Raw genomic sequence first — 20,283 nt, 5'->3', positions numbered from 1 at the left:
CTGTGATTCCTTTAGAATTGGCAATGGATTGGAATCTTTTAAAACACTTTTTGGGAATCACCTTTTTACTTATAATTATTTTTCTTTGATGCCATTTGCCGATTTTAATCAACAAATATTTAAGTATATTTCCCTGTGATTTGCTTTATAGTAGCACTGATGAAATACAATACAATTTAATAGTTTTTCCGGAATTTTGTGATAGCTTTCCCATAAATATTTTCCCCAGAATCAAGAAATTTATGTCGTTCGTATATTTTCATAACCATGCTAACGATGTGTTGAAAAGGTAATATCCAAACAAAAGACTATAAAATTATTCAAATTTACACTGCAGTATTTCCCATTGCTCTACTCAAAATAGTTACGCCTCGATAAATCTAGTCTGAAAAGGTTTCCACACCCACACAAAAACCAAAGTCAATATCCAAATTCGAAACGGAATCAACATTGTTGCTCGATTTCAACGAACATCCAAATTGCACAACTAACCAGAAGAATCAACGAAATTTGTTTAAACAATTTTGGTCGATCGCCGTCCGTCAATCATTTGAGTGTGTACATTTTGTTGTTGCGAAAAGAAATCGCCTGCCATCGATGAAAAGAGATCTCAGAAATCAGAATGTTTGCCGCCATTCGATGGCCCCCCGGCCATAAAATGGAAAATAAATAAATAAGGTGCCAAACTATTACAACATTTGTGATGTTTATTAATACGAAATTAAGTAGCTGCCGTTAACAGGCAGCGCAGTCTGTGGTTCAGCCCCCGAAAAGGGATCCCGCCGATCCACCGATCCACCGATCCACCCAACCACCGAACCGATCCACCAAGGTGTTGTTTCGGATGCTTTGGATAGTCGGTGGATGCTTCGGGTGGGTGGGCCCCAGCCCACATGGACGGACGCTGGCCCACAAACAGCGCTTTCATCTTTTCGTAATTAGGCGAGCGCTGAGACTGATAGATAGAAAGATAGATGGACCGATGGATGGAATGGATACAGATACAGATACAGATACGGATCCGACTTGATGGTGCTTTGTGTATGGGGCCGAGCGCTAGACAGATGAAAATTAAAACACCAGCCGAGAAAATGTTTACATATACGCTCACATATATCCAATCCATGGGCTAACTAAATATCTTTATTTAAGAGAGCTTTGATGGAATGGACTTAATGATAACTAAATGTAATTAGGAAAAACTGCTTACAAAAATTGTGTAATGTTTGTATACAATTTATGACAAACCATTTATCAAAGCCTTGTTATTTAGCTCATATTGATTTGAAATAAACTATTTGCATTGAATAAATGTATTTGTATTAAATAATAAGAAATTATTTCAAATTATTGTATAACAAATAAATATTTTAAAGGCCAAACTTGATCTAAATTGGAAAAAGTTGAAAAATTCGAAAGTAAAAGTTAATACTTTTGAAAAAATTAAGTCTTATACATTTTTAAAACTGATAACTATTTCTGTTAAAAGGTTGTCCTAATAAAAATTGATTTAAAAATTATTTTAATATTACTTCCAAATGTTTTTTGACATGTTCCCCTCTAAGTGTTACAAGCATATTTCTAGACATTTTAACCAATTTTTCAAACATATTCATGCAATTTATGTTATACCCCATTTTTTCTATTTCCCCAAGCCTTCATAACATTGGTAAGAACATTCAAGCTTCGTCTAGTTGGCCTGTTTGAACCAAATTCGAACGCCAGACGTGGTGGCCACCAGCTGTCGATACACACACTAGTTGTAGCTGGCAAACACAGAGACGCACTTTCAGCAAGCCAATTGGATTCTGTTTTTTATATATTTCTTTTTTGGAAATTCTAAGGCTTTTGTGAGCTGGACGAGAGTAGTTGGCCCGGAGCAGCCGGCGGGGGCGTTTATAATTAATTGTAATTGTCGTTGAAAGATTAATTTGGTTGCGCTTCAATGGCGCTTCATTGTCGGCCCGGCCATTGTGCGGGTGGGGAAATCAATTTTATATAGTTTTCTAGTCTCGATGCGAGCGAGTGTGTGGCTGGTTGTTTTTTGTTTTGTTTCTCCGATTGCAGACGCACATAAATGTATATTTTATGCTGCGAAAAGTGCAATCAAGTGGTTAGAGGGGTAGCACCAGCACACAATCTTCAAAGGGGCGACGACGGCCTGCTCAGCCGATCCCCTCCTCCGCAGGCCCATTGAAATGGAGCATAAAAATTGTGGCTATAAATAAGAAAAGACCCTGCTGCTGCCGCTGCTGCTGCTGGTTGTTTTCGGTTTTTTCTTCATTTTTTTTTTTTGTGTTGGTTTTGTTTTTGTTTTGGGTGGAGGTGCGGCTGCATTTTCAAATCAAATTCAAAGTTGTTGCTGCCGAACATTTCCGCAGATCAAAGTCACAGCTTGACAAATTCTGTGGAAAAAAGCCAGCTGGTTGCCAAGTCGCTGCTGCTAATTGCTTTCATATCAGTTCCCCAGACTCCCCATGCTTTTTCCAACCCCCCAATGGGAGCTCTCCAGAGATCTGTTTCCCTGATAACAACACCCCCGCGAGCGATGTTGTTTGATTTCAACACCTGTAATTATCACTGGCCAAGGGCTGAATCACTGATTGATTGGGGGTGGGAAAAGTCCAGGTGAGTGGGTGGCATGCTGCCCTTTGATTTCATTTCAGTTTTCGGTTTTCAGTTTTCCCGTCTGGCCCGTTCTGTTTTTTCGCAATCGAGGCCGACAGGGCGCCAACCACAGCCGCAGCCCTTTGATCTCTTCGCTCCCCGCTCCCCATACTCATCCAAATGCCGCGCTCTCCTTTTCTAGTGCTTAACCAACAAACTTGGCGCCACGGAAAGATCTTCCTTTTGGTTGTTGCAGCTCTAATTAGGCACACTTTTGTGTCTAGAGGGAGATTTCGGAGGGGGCCAATGCGGGGGAATGCCATCAGGGTCTTTCTCCCCTTTTCGACTTGTCAGACGTTGTCGTCGCGTCGTCGACGGTTGTTGTTTAAAAATAAATTGCACATAAATTTATGAAACATGAAAGATTTCAAATAAATATTTCGTCATGTGAAAACTTCTCCCTCCCTCTCTCTCTCTGTCTATGGTATTTAATTAATTTTTAGTTGCCAAGCCGAATGAATTTTCCCTTGCGCAGTTCAATATATCATCGATCTAGTGCAAAATTGCCTGGAAAAAGAAAATATTTAGACGCATTCCCCAGCTAGCAGGAAGCAAAACAGATCCCTATGGGTGCCGTAAACAATAAATACAATAACTAATTGCCAATGACATATAAACAAACGCTGGCCACATTTGCAGCCCCAAGATTGTTGCACGGCAGCAACAAGTTGTCGCTGTCGTTGTTGTTGTTATTGCTGTTATTGTTGTTGCCACTGCCAAGTGCAACTCCGCTTCGCTCTTCTTCTTTTGCCGGCCAATCATCATCATTAGCCACGGCCATTTTTGGGTAAATAGTGCAACCCTCTTTGCATAATAATGTGGATCGGCAAGCGCATTTGGTGAAAAGCGCGAAACATGCAACATTTTTGTGTCTAAATAAAGATGCGATGCGTCTGGCAACATCAACAGCAGTAGCAGCAACAACATCTGCAGCTGCAACTTGCAACAAGAGCAACAGCAACTTCAACCCGGTAGTTGCTGGCTGCCTGGGTAATCGCTGCTCGAAAGTGGCCACTTCACATCGGGTAATCGTTCCGCGATCGAGTGGAGATCGTTGCGGGGGAAAAGTAAGTTATTTGCGGAGGGGCAGGCAGAGTCAGGAATATACAGAAGGCACTTTTGGTTATCATCAAAAATTACGATCATTACGCGACACTCGCTGTCAATAAATAACAAGACAACCTAGTCTGCTAACTCTCCTAAATTAAATTAACTAAAATTGTAATTTCATTCAAGTTTAATAAAAATCATCTAATATAATAAACGAGATATTTATATAACCATTTTGATCAAAGTGGGATTTTTACCTAATTTTGTGAGTTATAAATAAGTAAATTTGTTTGTTTATTTTGGAAGTTATTACTGGGAAAATCTTCTATAAGAAATCAAATGTCTTCTCCTGACGTCATAGTTATTTTTCAAAGTGAGATTGCATTTTATGGCTTAGATTGCATTTACTAACACTTTACCTCCTATTTATCTTGCAATTTAAATATTTACTACATGTCCGTAATCTTGTCATGTTTCTCAGAAAAGCTTTAGTGTGCCCCACATTTGCTTCTGGTTAAGTATTTTATGATTTTGTAATCATTTAACTGTTTCTAGTTTTTAAATTTGTTCCAGCATCCGTCTTTGATAAATGTGCGCTCTTTTTATCAGAAATGCTCATCAGATTCTATATTTATACTTTTGGTAATGGGGGAACTACTTTTTCCCAAAAGTACGTATGGGTAGCCAGCATTACTCAGTGCTTTTTTATCGGAAGAGCATCCGAAACATAACTACGTCATGGGCGTAAAGTTCGCACTTTTCTTGGAAATTTTTCTGCGAGTGATAGTCGCGATAAGGAACGTTGGCGTATCTTTCGATCTCTTGCCGTCAGCACCCACATATCGCACCGTCTATATAGTTATCTGATTCCGATTCTCCGTCTCCTACATTCGGATTCGCTCATTTGCAGTCACGTCAGGCGTCAGCCGTTCGAGCAATGGCCCCCAGAAACCACATTTTGGTGTGATTTTGGTGATTTTGTTTCTTATGCCAACAGAAAGAAGCAAGAAAAATGATACAGAAACCAGTGAGGCAAAAGGCGGAAAAAAACAAAAACAAAAAAAAAACTGTCATAGGCTGGCTAGCAGATTTATAATGGGGCGCTCGACAACAAGTAAATGACTCGGCAGCGAATCGCGGCTGCTTCAAAGTTTCGCCCAGTGCGCGGTGGCATCATTAAAATGTAAAGAGTTGTGCGCACAATTTCAACTGGGGAATTTATTTCATACGCAGCGTGGGAATCGCCCCTCAATTGTTCAGCAGGCGCCAACAGCAGCGCGCAAACGCCGTGGTCATTGTGGCTTCCTTTGCGCATTATAAACGCATTAACTAATGTCGAAATAAATAAACAAACGAAGATTGTTTGGAAAATCTTGGCTTGCTCGAACGATCAATGAGCGGGCAAAAATAATGATTCAGGAGCTCAAGTTGGGAAAACAGATTAAACATAGATTAAAATGAAAACTTGACATTATGTTTGTCCTTTTAAATTATGATCAAATTATATTTGATATTTATTTAAATTGGTCAAAGTGCGTTATGAATAGAATGTTTACAATTTGCTTGGCATATAATCCTATATTTGTGTATAACCAATTTTATTTAAATAAAATGTTGAGATTAAAATAAGGTGAGTTTTTAAAGAACTTATACATTCAAAACCAGAATCTTTAATTATAATTTTAAAACCAACATTAATGATATACTAATTATTGTTAACTTGGTTTAGTTATATTTTTAATGGATATTAAAAAGAGCATTTATATACTTAAAATAAGCTTTTAAGTCATAGTTCAACGTCTTTAAAAATTTTAATAACTACTGGTATATTAATGTATTTTTGTTTAATGCCAAAACTTCCCCCTCATGCATTGCTCATACGCGCTGTTGCCCGTCTATCTGAGGTGTCGTCGCCATCATTTGACGTTTGTCGGGTGAGAGCGTGTCGAGCTAACTTTATGGTCTATGTAACGATCAAAAGTTTCTATGCCATCCGGCTTAATTGCAAACCCAAAAGCGTGAAACAGTTATCAAATGCCGTTAACTGTTTACTGCCGCAATATTTTCCCAACCGACTGGATATGGAGGCAATGAAAAGACGCAAGACGATGGGCACGTGTCCGCTCGACTGCAACTAAATTGGCTGGTACTTAAGATCGCTGCCACTGCCGCTGCCTCACTTAGCCTGCCCTGCCGACGAATTCCCAATCAAAGGCGACGGCTTATCAGGTCCTAGCCAGATGATCATCAGCCAGCCGGAGGGCAGTGCATGCAAATTGAATTGATCTTGCTGCCGCTCGGCGGCTGCATGCCAGAAATTATAGCATAAATAGCTGAGAGACTCGGCTGAAACAGGTGCCCAAGTCAGTTGGCAACACGTGCCCAGGGCGATACTGCTCCTCTGCTGCCTCAGCTACTCGATGCGGCTAAATAATTACGTAATAAGTGGTTGGCAGGAGGCAGCCACGCCATGGTCAGCGTCCGAGGAAGGAGCAGTCGGATGGAAGGCAATTGCCCGGCTGTCAGTCGAAGTATGCCAAGAATTTCAAATGGGGAACGCGGGGAGCGCTGTATGTATGTGGCCAGGTGAAAATGAACCGAGATGAGCTTGCAACCTGCTGCTGAGCGGCATTCAAGTTAATCTAATAATTGAAAGCTGGTTACGAGATTAATGAGATCGAGCAGAGGAAGTTCTGGAGGAGATCTAGTATCTGCCAAGATAAACCAAATTGTTGGGGCTAACTTAGAAACTTGCTGTTAGATATTGCTAGCTGACCAATTTGTCGAGCGCAATTATCTAACACAGGAAGATAATCTAAAAATTATAGAACTTGGCTTAGTTTATCTGAAAATTTGATTAAGAACTCAAGTTACTATTAAATAATTTGACGTAAGTGAGATAAGGTTAAATAATTGGTGTTTAAACAGATAACAAAAGGTGTTGCATCTAGGAAATTTAATCTGATAAAATAATTGAGTGTAATTATCCAATTAGCAAAGTGGTTCAAATACTTAAAAGCTTGTTAAATTCAGTAACTATTATAAATAAAATAATAATTGAATTAAATTAAAACTAAAAACTGGAAAATAATCTATATAAAAGAGTTTAAGAAATGATCTGAATAAAACTAAACTGAATTGATGTGCATTTTCCGACATTGGTAATTAAATGAAGGTTAATCAGAATAAAGGTAAATTAGAAGATGCCCACGGTATCCAAATTGTCTGTTAACAGCGCAATGTTGCCGTCGCAACAGCCAAGCCATGAAAACACAATCAATAATCGCATCGATAAAGATCGTTAAACGAAATGTTTTTATTTCTGGCCCCGACTGCCACGACAATTGCCGGCGCGCCACATATATGAGTTATGGCAACGTCCTCGTCCAGCTGCTCCGCCCGCCCCTTCTCCCCACCTCCCCGGGTCCACCTTCTCGCCGCCACACATGCGCAATGCCAATGGCTCACCTGACTGAAAAGCCCCCTCCAACCTGCACACCTCGACCCCCCCGCCCATTCCAGATGCAGTGCGTCTGGCGCGTTGTGCGGTAAATACGCTTTATGGGCTCCCGACAACGGCAACAACAACGACTGCTCTATGCTAATTACGTCATGGGGACGACGCTTCGTACCTAATTTTGCATTGTGGGAACCGAAAACTGGAAATCCAAGATACCCCCGTTCGCGTCCGCCTTGCATTTTCCAACTGCGGCAATAAAAAAATGGGCACTGCTGTTGCCGCAGCACCCAAACAAGCAACAAACAGCGGCAGCAACTGTTGCTGTTGCTATTTAAGCAAATGTGTCGCAGCCAAAGCCAAAGTCGCCGTTTGCTGTCGGTACACAGAAAGAATAAAAACATACTCTTGATTTCACTTTTTCATCTAATAATAAGAATGTTAAACAGAAATTATTTTGCTCACTAAAAACGACCAAGAGCATTGTTATCTGGCCTAAAAGTTCGAGCTCAAATCCTACTGATGCCAGAAAACTTTTTTCTAAAATTGTTTTGATCGCTAAATTATGTTGAATCGATATGAATTTTACTATTATGCAATTATGAATGACTTAGAGCCAGTTTTTCTAACAAAAGTTCGAGTTCATGTCTAACATCTATTAACATATTCTCTACACTTTCAGTTTATTAAATATAATTTTCAGACATTAATAACAAATTTTAATGCTTTTGAATCCGACCTAAAATTATATGTAAAATCATCATATTTTAACATTTTTTCTCTCTGTGTGCTGCTGGCGTCGCTGCCAATATCGACGACTTGGTTGTCGCATATAATGACTTTTTCGACTTGCAACTTCTTGTGGCTTTGCGCTTTTTTATGCTTTATGCGCTCGCTTTGGTCTCGTCGGCTGGTCAAGCATGTGGCGAAGCTGATGCTGATGTTGATGTTGCTATTGCTGCTGGTGGCCATTGGATAGTTTCTAGTTGCCTTCTTTGTTGCAGGGGGCAGCAGTAAAAACAGTTGCTGTTTGTTTGCTGTGTGTGGCATGCAGCGACTACCTGGCCACTTGTTGCCGCTGTTATTATGGTTGCTGGTGGCAAGTTGAAATCATTTTCGTGTGTGTGAAATTATTTTGCGCCAGCCCCAGAACCTTTGAGAGTTTGGAATTTTTCCGAAAATATATATTCTTGGTCAACATGATCGGAAGAACTGATATAGAACTGGGTTTCTGTTTTTCTACTTTTATTTGAAATGGCTTGAAATTTGTTTATGATCAGGTTATTTTACCCCATTTAACAATTTTCTAAACAATTTTTGGTAAATGATAATTGAAATATTAATATTTTCATTCATTAGAGATTTGTTTTAATTTTGTTATTGTAAAAAATAATTGTAATCAAATTGAATGATAATCATATTGTATGATTAAAAGAAATAAACTAATTAGGTAAATAGTAAATTGATTACATAACTGAAAGGGTATAAACATTTCGGCTAAGTAAGCTACCTTTTCCCGTCTTAAACTACAGTAAACAATTTTAATATATATAAAAATGTTTGAAAATAATAAAATGATATTTAATTAAGCCCCATAGATTCCATCGTTTCCAACCAAGCCGCCGGTCAATTAAATTCTTGTACTCCATTTGACCATCAACAGTGCAAAAAGGTGAACAAAAAACGCCTCAATTATGACGCATTATGTCAGGCACTCGCTGCTGTTTTCATTTTTAATGAAATATACTCATAAATGTCGTTAAGTGCTTTGCCAAATACTCGGCGGGCAAAAAATGCGAATTAAATGCGCAAAAAAATTACTTTTAGACACATTTAAATACCATTTAAATAGCTTTTGGGGCACAAGGTGAAGCTGGGCTTGAAGCTGGAGTTGGTGGCCAACCGGTGGCAGTGGCGACTCGCCGAGAAGCCTGCCCCAGCCACAAATTTGTAGCCAGCGGCGACGAATAAAATGCCGCACAAAAATGCTGCTAAAAATGCAACTCCAACTTGTCCGAGAGCGCTGTGTGTTTGCGAGTGTGTGTATAAGTGAGTGAGTGCATTGGTATTGCCGGTGGCATGTGTCTGTGTGGGCCAAACAAAGCTTGGGAACCAAAAAGGCCAACACGCGCGCTGAAACGTGGCCAAGTATCCGAGTATCCAAGTACCCAAGTATCCAAGTATCCAAGTGGCCAGTGGGCAGGCGCGCGTTGACCGGCGGCAATTTCGATATAAAAATTTTGTTTTAGCACACGGTCACCTTGCCGGCCGGCGGAAATGCACAGAGGGGAAAAAAGAGAAAACGACTGCAGATTGGATGCAATTTGGTGGCCGCTTCCGCCAATAACACATCGCTCCTCTTCGTTACTTTGCATACATCATTTTCGAAGGGCCGGCGGGCAAATGTGTCCTGGAATTTCCGCCGCTAAGCGCTGGGAAATCCCTGTGTGATCACGCCAAGTGACGAATTCCTGGCAAGGACACTGGCCAGGGGTCAACAGGGAATTTCCGGCCAGACATGTGGCCCGTTACCTGGCCCAAAAACTCCTGACTCCTCGGGGCGGTCTCAGATTAGACGATTTTCCCACGCAGGTAAGGGAATTGGTAACGTCTGCTCTTCCAATAAACTCCATAAAAGAGTTGTTAGGGCATTATTGAGTCAACACAGTCGCATCGATGGCGGATTAAGCCATTCAGCGGAGGCAAACAACTTCATGCGATTATGAGCGGGAAATGGACTAAATCGTCAGCTAAAAAGAAAATATGGGCCCCACAAAAACGGGGGCAGCCGACGAGGACGGGGATTCGGAAGATGAGGAGATGGCTGCGTATTTGCACACTGAGAAATTAAAGGTACCCTTATTCTCTAATCAAAATATTAATTTAATAACCTTGATTGGGTTAGATATTTTAAATTGTAATCCAGAAAGAAAAGTACATTGTGGCTTGGAAAAAGTGAAGGCTCTAAAATTAACTTAGAAAAAAATGTTGCCTGATTGTTATTTATCTTGAAGCTGGATATTTTCTTTTATTTCAAATTGGTACTTTTTATACATCTTTATTCAAAATATATTTATATTTTCTATTGTTATATATAGGCTTATATAAATCATTTGTCTTTAAAGAAAGTTATTATGAAAACATGAGGAACTCTTTAAAAAAAGTATATATTCGAATGTATGTATTATAATGCTATGGAGAAGTGTCAATTTTAATAAGAAGTAGTTTCGAATTACTACCCAGTTTCTCCCTGTGCACACATGTGGTCGATATCAAAGGCAAATTTCTCAACTTGCCATCGCAAGAGAGCTGGCAAAAGCGAATTCAGAAGGCAGACAGAGCGATCCGGCTATCCAGCGATCCAACGATCCAAAGATCCGACGCAACGACGACCAGGATGGCTTGCAATTTGATGCAGGGCGCTGCGAATTTGCCGGGCAGGGGGTGACAGACAGTTTAATATACAGATACAGAGGAGGAGTCCGCCTTGATACCCGAGCCCCAGTGCAAGTCCCAGTCCAAGTCCCCGAGAACAGAGCCACCGGATCGAGGAGGTGTTGCTGCCACTGAAGTAGATAGATGAGCAGCCGCTCCGCTGGCATGTGGAATTATTAATGTTTGATGTAATTAATGCGTAATTAAGATAGCCAGACGAGGAAAGGACCAGTGCACAGTGGACAGTGGACAGTGCAGGGAGCCATCGAAAGAGCAGCGATCTTGAACTTAAGTGCCTTCACTAGCCTAGTTTAACCGGGTGAAATCCAATGAAAAAAATAAAAACTAGGGGAAACGATTTTGGCCAATCGTACACTCCGCCCACCGTTTTTTATTTTTGGAGTTCAAACGCCGGAGCCGCCAACGCAAATTAAATTGACTCCGCAGCCGAAAATTGGTATGCGACTTGCTGGGAAGCTCGTGCTCCCAGCCAACCATTAGCTGTGAAAATGATCCATGGGAAACTAATAATGAGTCCAAGCTCGGCGAACCGAAATGATTTTTCAAATATCAATCAATTTCAATATCTATCTGTGCGTCGTTCGACTGGTCGGTTGCCGACTTTTGGCCATTAATCTTGGCCGCGTGCGCAACTGTTGAAGCGCTTTTTTGTTTTTGTGGAGCAGAAGGTGGCCGAGGGCAGTGCGATTATGCGGGCAGAAATTAACAGCCAGCCAAAACAATTAGTCCGTCCGAAAACATCTCTTATCATTTATCTTTTTACGAATGGCGTTTTGTTATTGGTATTTTGGAATGTGCCGCAAGTGCCGCGAAAATTAACGCAAATGCCGAATGGCTAATTGAGGCAAAAAGCTGCGTTTTGGCAAAGGGGGTATATTAGCTATATATAGAGGGTTATAAATAGAAACCAAAGCAGAGGAGTGGGAAAGTTAAGGCATCTTATGACCAGTTTAACTTATAATTTGACTTGTTATGCCAACTCATTTGAGGTAGGGTATCCAAAATTCGCCGTGGCCCAATTAGGCTGTGAATCATCTGCTTGAGGAAGCGCCACCTGAGGGGGCCTTTGATATCGCGCCGACACAGATCTGGACCTATTGATCCATCGGTCCAATGAGCGGCCTCATGAATGCCGGGCGGTTTATCCATTTAGGCGGTGCGATGCATAAGCATATGCAGCCGGCAATCAGATTATGTCACATCCGCTGCTAGTGCTCGAGTGGATGGATGGATCGGAACAGAGGGGCTCATTGATCGCCCGGTTCCGTTTTCGTTTTCGTTTCTATCTGGCCAAGATTGCTCCATTAGCGCCACTCGCGGATGGACCAAAATCCAAAACGGATGGTGCTACAGCAGTTGCAACTGAAATGCAAATTGCAGGCGGGGCTAACAAGCAGGCAGATTTTCTCGTTGGTTTATTTTCCGAATTTACTTTTTCAGGGGGGCTCTGTGCGTTTTGTTTTTTGGCAAGCCTATGGCGGCCAAGATGTCTTCCTACTCTCGAATGGCTTTCAGCTGCGTGATGTTGCTGCTGCTGCTGCTGATGTTGCTGCTGCTGTCGGCGCGGCCAGAAATAGCATAAAACTCATAAACGAGGCAAGCGAGTCGAGTCGCGAGGCAAGGCAAGGAAACATGGCATGCCATTTGAAAATTTCATTTCGTTATAATTTTCTATTTCCCGCATGCCAAACGGCCCGCCAGTCAAGTCCCAAGGGGCCCCTACACTCAGCGAAAATGGTACAGAGTGGCCCTAAAAAGAGGGAGCCTCTGGTCATTTTCGCCCTTATGTGGGAAATATGTTCTAAGCTATGAAGAGACTTTAGGAGATGTGTTCTTTGGAGCCTACATCTTTAAAAATCTATTGGCTGGAGGTATTTTATAATTTATTATCCAAATTTTTACACTTCAACGTAGGCTCTTTTCTTAGTTTCAAAAATATTTATCTGTGCAACCTAATTTAATAATTAAAACTGTTTCTAATTTTAAACTTTTAATAAAAATATTAGGTTGATATGCATTATTATGTAAATATGCTTAATTGGTAAATTTGAAGCTTTGAAATTGTTTTAAGTACTTTTTTAGATCAAATTATTAGTTAAAGTCTTAAGGTAAGGCAAAGAAAGATTTAGGCAGAAGAAAAATATTGTTTTGTTAAGTAATAAAAATAAATACAACAATAAAAATATTTTTTTTAAATAAAACTTTTATATCAAAAATCTGTGTAGAAATCAAAATTTGTCTAAAAACTATTTTTTGTTAGTGCAGTTCACGACCGAGGAGCCGCAAAGGGGGCGGGGCAGGCAGGGTTGGGCCGGTCTGGTCAGAGAGCTAAGACAACCCCCTTTGCACTTACTACCTAAACGAACCAAGGTTTGTCGTATAGCGCCGCCATTCATACTTAATTACCAAAAAATAAAAAAAAAGGAAAATCAACAAGAGCCATCACAGACAGAAACTAACGAAAAGTTGTCTCTTCTCTGGCGTGACGCTAAATGAGCAGCCCGTCCCCACCCACCTTTGTGGAAAATCTTATGACCAGGTAGACCAGACACCCCCAAAAACAGAGATGAGATGAGCTGAGAAATGATGAATTGCGGGTGCCGTTGGGTAAGTTTGTCGCTTCCACTCGTAGGCGTTGACCTAAATATGCGAACTGCGCTGTGTCGCCGCCGCTGAAAAGCATTTTCCGCTCTGGCGTTTTCTTTCTGTTCGTTTTGTAATCGCTTGCCAAACACATTTCCCATTTTCTAACAAGTGCAACCGGAGTGGAGAACCCAGAAGAGAAAACCGAAACCAGAGTCGCAGGTTATCATCCATGCTCGGCTACAAAGGTAATGGAATCCCAGCAGTCAAGGTTCTCTGTGGTATGGTTTTACTGTGGAACACCACCAGGTATTGCTTTTCTCAATGAAAAATCTTGCCGAGATTATTAGTGCTTTGGCAAGGTGACAAAATAGAGACCGCAGAAAAAAAAATTAATATTCAATGCTGCGTGCAGCACAACAAGTGACAAATAATTATATAATACAGCGGCAAACATTTTTATATTTTTAGTACATCGTATAGTTAATACTACGTTGTGTCAGCCACTGCCAGTTTGTCTCCGCTTTCCGATAACAAACAAAAAAACAAAAGACAGGCCAACAATAAACATTGGGAGCTAAGCTGATGATTCTGCTTTGACTCGGTCTTCTGCCAGATCAAATCATGTTTTATGAGCAGCTAATTTACTTAACACCTCAGCAACAATAGCAACCACAGCAGAAGAACAAACCGTAGTAGCCCCGCAGCTAAATACAAAAGATGTGACTTTTATTTATTTTTCACATGGCCTTTTCTTTGTTTTTTACCCCCCTACCCCGCTTTTTTTTCGCATATTCAAGTCACACTCTTGGAGTAGACTGACGTTCACGGCGTGGGTGTAAATTGGGCATAAAATGCGACCAGTTAATTCATGATACTACCGATTCAGTCAGGTTCGAAGGCATTTTAATTGGTTTCAAGCAGAGCGCGAGCAACGTCGTCACACGGGGCGTATGAATAATAAATCCCTGCCTTTGCCTCGGCCGAAATAGTTCAGGTTGCTAAATAACAAAATAACCGATCCGAGTCAGATTTTGATTGATCTCCACGATTTGATTCCATTTCGGGGCTTCGATTGGGCTGAGATTTTAACGATCCGGCTGACGATCTTCAGGCTTTATGGCCCGATATGCAAATTTAGCTTTTGGCCAGCGAAGAAATTGGCAAAGTGAAAGGAGTTGACAGATTTCGGTCTGCTTGTGTGTGTGTGGGTGGATTGATTAGTATGCATTTCGATGAGTAATCGATTTTTTTATACGGGTGTACCAATGTGAGCTACCAGTTGCGAATCGATTCCCAAGCATTTGCTGCGTTCGCAGTCAAAATAAATCAGTCGGGGCAAAAAGTAAATATCCTGTGAATGCTTCATGTGTTGTTCATTGATGAGGTCTGGGAAGCCGGATAAAAGAAAGAGAAGCGAGCGAAGGCAGAAAGTAAATAAACACCAGATAATAAACCCAAAAAGACAAAGCGCGAGAGAACAGCTGATTGCAGCTGATTTCGTTTGGGGGGATCAGAAAAGGGTTGGCTCTTCGAGGGGGGGTACATGTGTGTGTGTGTGTGTGTGTATATGGGGGATCTCGGGAATGCCAGGGGGTTTTCCCCCACTCCGTGTGCGAGAGCCATGACGGAAGAGCCAGAAGCTGAAACAGCAGCAGCTAAGGAGCCAAGTGGAGAGAGAAAATGAATTAAAAATCTAATTGCGCCCGCGATGAAACAAAGCACAAAATCCAAGAGGGAGAAGACAATAAAGACACCAGCAACAAAAACAAATAAATAAAAAGAAAAAGGAAGTTAACACCGGAAAGCCGAAGTTCATATGCCCTTGCAGGTGTGGAAAAACATGATTAGTCTACGTGGTCGCATTATACCTAAGTCAGCTTTATAGTTTTATATTATTGAAACTTCTAAAAACTTTTTTTATAAATAAGGAAAAAAACAAATTTTGAACCGCTATTTTTATTTAAGATGTAGGATTAGTCGTCTGCTTTTTTTATTTATTAAAAATTACAACGTGGGTTGCTTCTCTCGAATGAAACTATGTTTGTTGTTAATGTCTAAAAATTGTTTCAAAGGCAACTATTGAATAGAGAAGTCAAAAATGAATGATTTAAAGAAAGAAAGTAGCTTTAAAATTATGCGAGTAAATCCAAAAAAGAAGATATACTATATAGATAATATTTGAACCTCTTAATTTCACCAAGATCTAACAAACTCCTGATCAAAATATGTATACCAACTGAGAGAGGGTATAAAAAGAAAAGCAAGGCAAGAGCGAAGCAAAAGCGAAGAAAGGCGGGGGAGGCGGCGAGGGGCGGGGCCGGGTGATCGCACTTAGTCGCATTACAGACGCAAAACTCCATGAACCGCGACGCAAGAATAATTACAACAACAGCAGTGGGAGAAGAACGTAGGGTTGGGTTCAGTCCGCCAACCGCAAAGGTCGAATGCAGACAACAACAACAGCAACTGTAACAACAACAACGACAACCACGATGACGATGACGTTGTGAGTTGCACATTGGAGCTAAAAAGCTAAAAAGACGGGCGGGCAGAAATGAGTTTTCAAAGTTTTTCCCACTTCTTGGGGGAGGAAGGGAAGAAACCCAAGGGGAACCGCGAGCAAAGTTAATGCGAATTTAATTAAAATGTGCAACTAGCAACAGCAGCAGCAGCAGCAATAATAAATTCTAGATGTGAGCATTTTTGTTGCCCGGCAACCAAATTGAGCCGGGCACAAAGAAAGAATCCAGTGGAAGAATCCGAAGAAGACCAGGGCCTAGACCTGCAACTCAAAAAAAATAAAACTGCAATCGACCAGGCGCATGCGCAGCGTTTGCCTGTGTAAGTGTGTGTGTGTGTGCCGGTGTATGAGTGAGTGTATTGCATAAAATTATTTCGGTCTGGTGAATATTAGCAGAGCGTGAAGTTGGCAAATAAGAAATTCAGCTGCAAAAAAGCAGCTAAATTTCATTCAACAACAACAAGGCGAAAAGAAAGAGCCAGCTGCCGCTGCATCAGAAAGAGTGAGAGAAAGGGAAAGAAAGAAAGGTAATGGTAGAAAGAAAGGGAGCAACTTTAAGGAGATTTTCGTATCATGTCTTAAAGCTGAAAACAATATTTCCCATATTGTGGGTTCAACGATCGATCACATAATATAAACTATTTTGGGTGGGAGAAATTTACCAAAACTAAAGGTAATATCTTTGAAACAATCCCAAAGATATAATCAGAATAATTTATAATTATAAGTATAATTTCCTTTCTTATTCAATTTAATTAATTATTTGGGTTCATTTGGCAAATACCATTTAAATATAAATGTAAATAAGTGTAATCATATGCGTATTCGGATTAACTAGATTAAAATGATTTGATTTTTATTCCCCATAATAATTCCCCATTTTAATTCTGTTTTTATAATAATATTTTCCAAGCCAACCTCTTTTTGGACCTACACATAAAACTGTAGCTGTAACTATGCATATTTTCTGAATAAATTATATATTTCCCATTTATCTAATTCATAACCATCCGTTTGGAAATTCAAATTCAAATTTTTTTATAATATATCCAAGTTTTTAGCCCAAATTAAAAGTTTATAAAGTTTAAAATCGAAATCCACTCACCATAATTTTCGCTCACAGCCATTTTGACCGATTCCACCACCGAGTGCGTGACCCTAATGGGCTGGCCGAGGATGGTGAAGTTGCCGGGATTGGTCTGCTGCACAAACATCATGTAGGATATATCCGATGCCTGCTGCAGATCGTTTCCGGATCGGAGCAGTCCCCGCGGCAACAGGCGCTCCCTGTAGATGTCGCACTCGCCGCTGCTGTTGCTCAACGCGAATTGGAGTCGCACCAACGTGGGCAGTTGCAGGTCATGTTGCTGCTTGTACACCTTCTCCACCTTCATGGTGGCCGAGAAGTTGACCCGCCGGTCGGCGGACATCGATTTGAAGACGCCCTGGAAAACGGTGGGCGCCGCAAAGGCCAACTGGGCGGGATCCCGGGCGGAGCAGTAGCGGTCCGATCGCTGGTGACCCCGATGTTTCCGCTGGTGCTTCCTGCGCTGCTTGTTCTGCTGATGCTGCTGCTGCTGGTGGTGGTGATTGCCCTGGTGCTGATGTTGATGTTGGCGCTGCTCCTTCTGCTGATGCTGCCGCTGGCGGCGATGGTCGCGCTTGTCCTGCTGCAACTGCTTCCGGTGGCCGTGTGGATGTTGCTGCCGGCTGCCGTTGGTGTTGCTGCCGTCCCGGCGACTTCGCGCCGTCTGCTCCAAGCTGCGATCCTCCAACTTGCTTTCTGGCACCTCGAAGGACTCTATGAGATAGCTCTGCACCGACCGCGTGCTGTAATTGCTCGGCGGCTGTGCTAAACTCTCTGGCTGATGTTGCAGCTGCGTTGGTTGAATGTGACGACGCATTTTACTGCTCGCCGCCTCGATGGGCATGCCATTGTATAATAAATTATTTATTTGACTATTGATTAACGTATTTGGAACTTTTTGCATTGACTGCTGCTCTTGCTGTTGCTGCTCTGGCACGGCAGCAACATGTTGCTCCTGCTGAACGGCTGAACTGCTGCCGGCGTCGAATACTGTTGCTGGCTTTAACTTAACATTGCTACGGCTACTAAGACTATTGCTGGTGCGGCTGAGCAGCCTACTTAAGATATTGTTGTCGATGTTGCTGCTACTGCTTTCGGCGCTTTCACTGCTCCCGCTGCCATTATCCGAACTCAGTGGTATATAGTAGCTGCTTTCTTCGGCACTGCCTTCCCATAATCTTGGCTGCAGTTGTTGTTGCCGCTGCTGCTGATGCTGCTGCTGCTGCGTCGTCGTCGTCGTCGACGACACACATGTGTTTAGTAGCAACATGTAGCTGATAATTAGCAATATCAATGGCATTAGTTGCTTTTTTGTTTTTAGACTCCATTTGCGCAAATGTTGCGCATACATGGCGTCCTCCAAAGTTGTTGCTGCTATTGCCCCGACTTTATGTACAAAATCTCGATAGCGAGTGTTGCTGCTGCGTATTGCTGCTGCTGCTGCTGCTGCTGCTACTGCTGGTTGCTGCGTGTTGCTGCTGCTGCGGCTGCTGCTGTTGGGGGGCTGGTGTGTCCTGGGTCCTTGCGATTTGCCTAGTCGTGACAAATGTGACCGTCGCTGCCTCGTCGTTGTGGCTTGTCGTATTTCCGTTTATCCTGCAAATACTTTCGATAGTTTCGTAGCATTTTGAGCGACAGCAGGGGCAAGAGAGAGACGGACTGTTCGAGGGGGATAGAGAGGGGGATAGTGTCTTTCGGACTGGTCTAACACACTGTATTCCTAGCATTAATTTATGAACACTTGGCCGCACTCGCTAGTTGCTGTTGCTTTTGATGTTGCTGCTGTTGCTGTTGTTGCTGCTGCTGCTGCTTGTGGTGACTCATTTTTGTTATCTGCCCAGAATTTCGCCGCGTTTCACTTGAGCGATCGCCAGGAGTCGACGCACGGCCACGCCCCGCTGCACGCCCCCCCAATTGGACGGGCCTAAGGTCGCGTGGCGTTTGATTTTTCCCCACTTTTTTCGTAGCGCTTTTCTTCACGAGGTTTTTCACGCGCGCGATCGTCTCGTCTCGATTCGTATTCGTATGCGTATTCGGATTTGGGCTCGGATATTCGGATTTTCGGACTCGGCTCTAGCTTCGGCTGCCGATGGGTCGTGTGCGTATACGTGTTGCTGCTCTTGTAATTGTAATCCTCGGCGCCAGATATACGATAATGTTTGTCTGGCCGTATACGCGATCTCTCGTCTCGTCTCGTCTATATAGTATAGCCGTAGTCGCAGCCGTAGTCTGATTCACGAGTCTTTTCTGGCACACACACCGCCGCAGATCTCTGATCTCTGATGACGATGATGATGATGATGATGGTGGATGGTGGATGGTGTTTGGTGATGATGATGTGCGATATAGCAGACGCGGACACTCAAACGTATCTCACGGATACGGATACACGGACGGGGCACACACAACACACACGTCTTCTAATTTTAGACAAAAGTAATTATAAAAGAAAAAACAGAGCAGAGTGCGCCGCGTTCAGCTTATACGCATATATATCTTCTACTTTGGCTTTGGCTAGATATATATGTATACGTATATACCCGCATCTGCTGGTGTATTTGTGCAACTTTTCGATGTCTGGGTGCTCACTAGCCGATTATATAGAAAAGTCGTCGCAACAGTCGGCTCTAGATATATATATTTTGTGCATATATATATGCAACATGGGCACGCACACAATCACACGCGCGGGCACGAGAATCGATCGTTTTTGTTTTATATATCTGTGCGTATATACTTGTATGTATAAAAGTACATAAACCCAGTGCAGACAGAAGTTGTTGCCACAATCTGTGACGATGCTCCGGCTGTTGTTGTTTTATTGTTGTTGTTGTGCTTGCCACTGATGTTTTTTTTTGAATTTATTCCGCAAAAAGTCCTTTAATAATAACCGGGAATCACTGATCAGGCGCTTTATCGCACACTACTCGCAACGAAACCGAAAGTCCTTTTACACGATCGATCGATTAGTTGGTTAGTTGGTTGGGTTCGATTTGTTCGGTGGGTCACTGCGGTTACTCCAGCTGATGAAATTCGCTGGTAACTCTCAATTTCTTATTTTTTCGAATTTATTCAATCGACTTTTCACACAGAATTTCACTGATTTCAAAACACTCCACTCGATCTGCAGTTGTCTGGGTGATATTTTATCAACGCCCTCTGAGTGTCTGAACAATAATATTTGGCTATCTTTCGGATTGCCGACAATCGCGCGCCCGTTCCGTTGCCGTCGAATGGTTTCTGCGGACTGTCGGTGGAAACTAACTGATTGTGTATGTTGGTTTAAAATTATTCTTTTTTCTGCTCCTAACACAGGCGGAATTTCGTACAATTCTTTTTTTTTTGGGAACTCGCTCTACGGAGCGACACAGGTCTGCTCGATTTGACGCCGCGAAAACGACTCAAACGTATCTCACCGATGCAGAGCAGAGCTGAAAAGTCGAAAACGTATCTCATGGA

At 42.0% G+C, this 20,283-nt stretch overlaps 1 protein-coding gene across 5 annotated transcripts in view; it reads right to left on the bottom strand.

The window, feature by feature from the left end:
* LOC108037483 (protein vein) overlaps nt 1-19,421 on the bottom strand; it is a 35,473-nt gene extending 16,052 nt beyond the window's left edge. For all 5 annotated transcript variants that reach the window (XR_006417476.1, XM_044457744.1, XM_044457742.1 and 2 more), the window contains exon 1: nt 16,843-19,421. Coding sequence is in view for 4 of the 5 variants with exons in the window: in XM_044457744.1 (XP_044313679.1) it covers nt 16,843-18,175 (1,333 nt within the window). In the remaining variant the exon portion in view is untranslated. The remainder of the gene's footprint in view (nt 1-16,842) is intronic.
* Between the last annotated feature and the right edge of the window lie 862 nt (nt 19,422-20,283).

The sequence above is a fragment of the Drosophila rhopaloa genome, unplaced genomic scaffold, assembly GCF_018152115.1.
Source record: "Drosophila rhopaloa isolate 14029-0021.01 unplaced genomic scaffold, ASM1815211v1 contig_163, whole genome shotgun sequence".
Taxonomy (NCBI): Eukaryota; Metazoa; Arthropoda; class Insecta; order Diptera; family Drosophilidae; genus Drosophila; species Drosophila rhopaloa.
The sequence above is the reverse complement of the archived record's forward strand: the minus strand, read 5'-3'. Positions and strand labels throughout refer to the sequence as shown.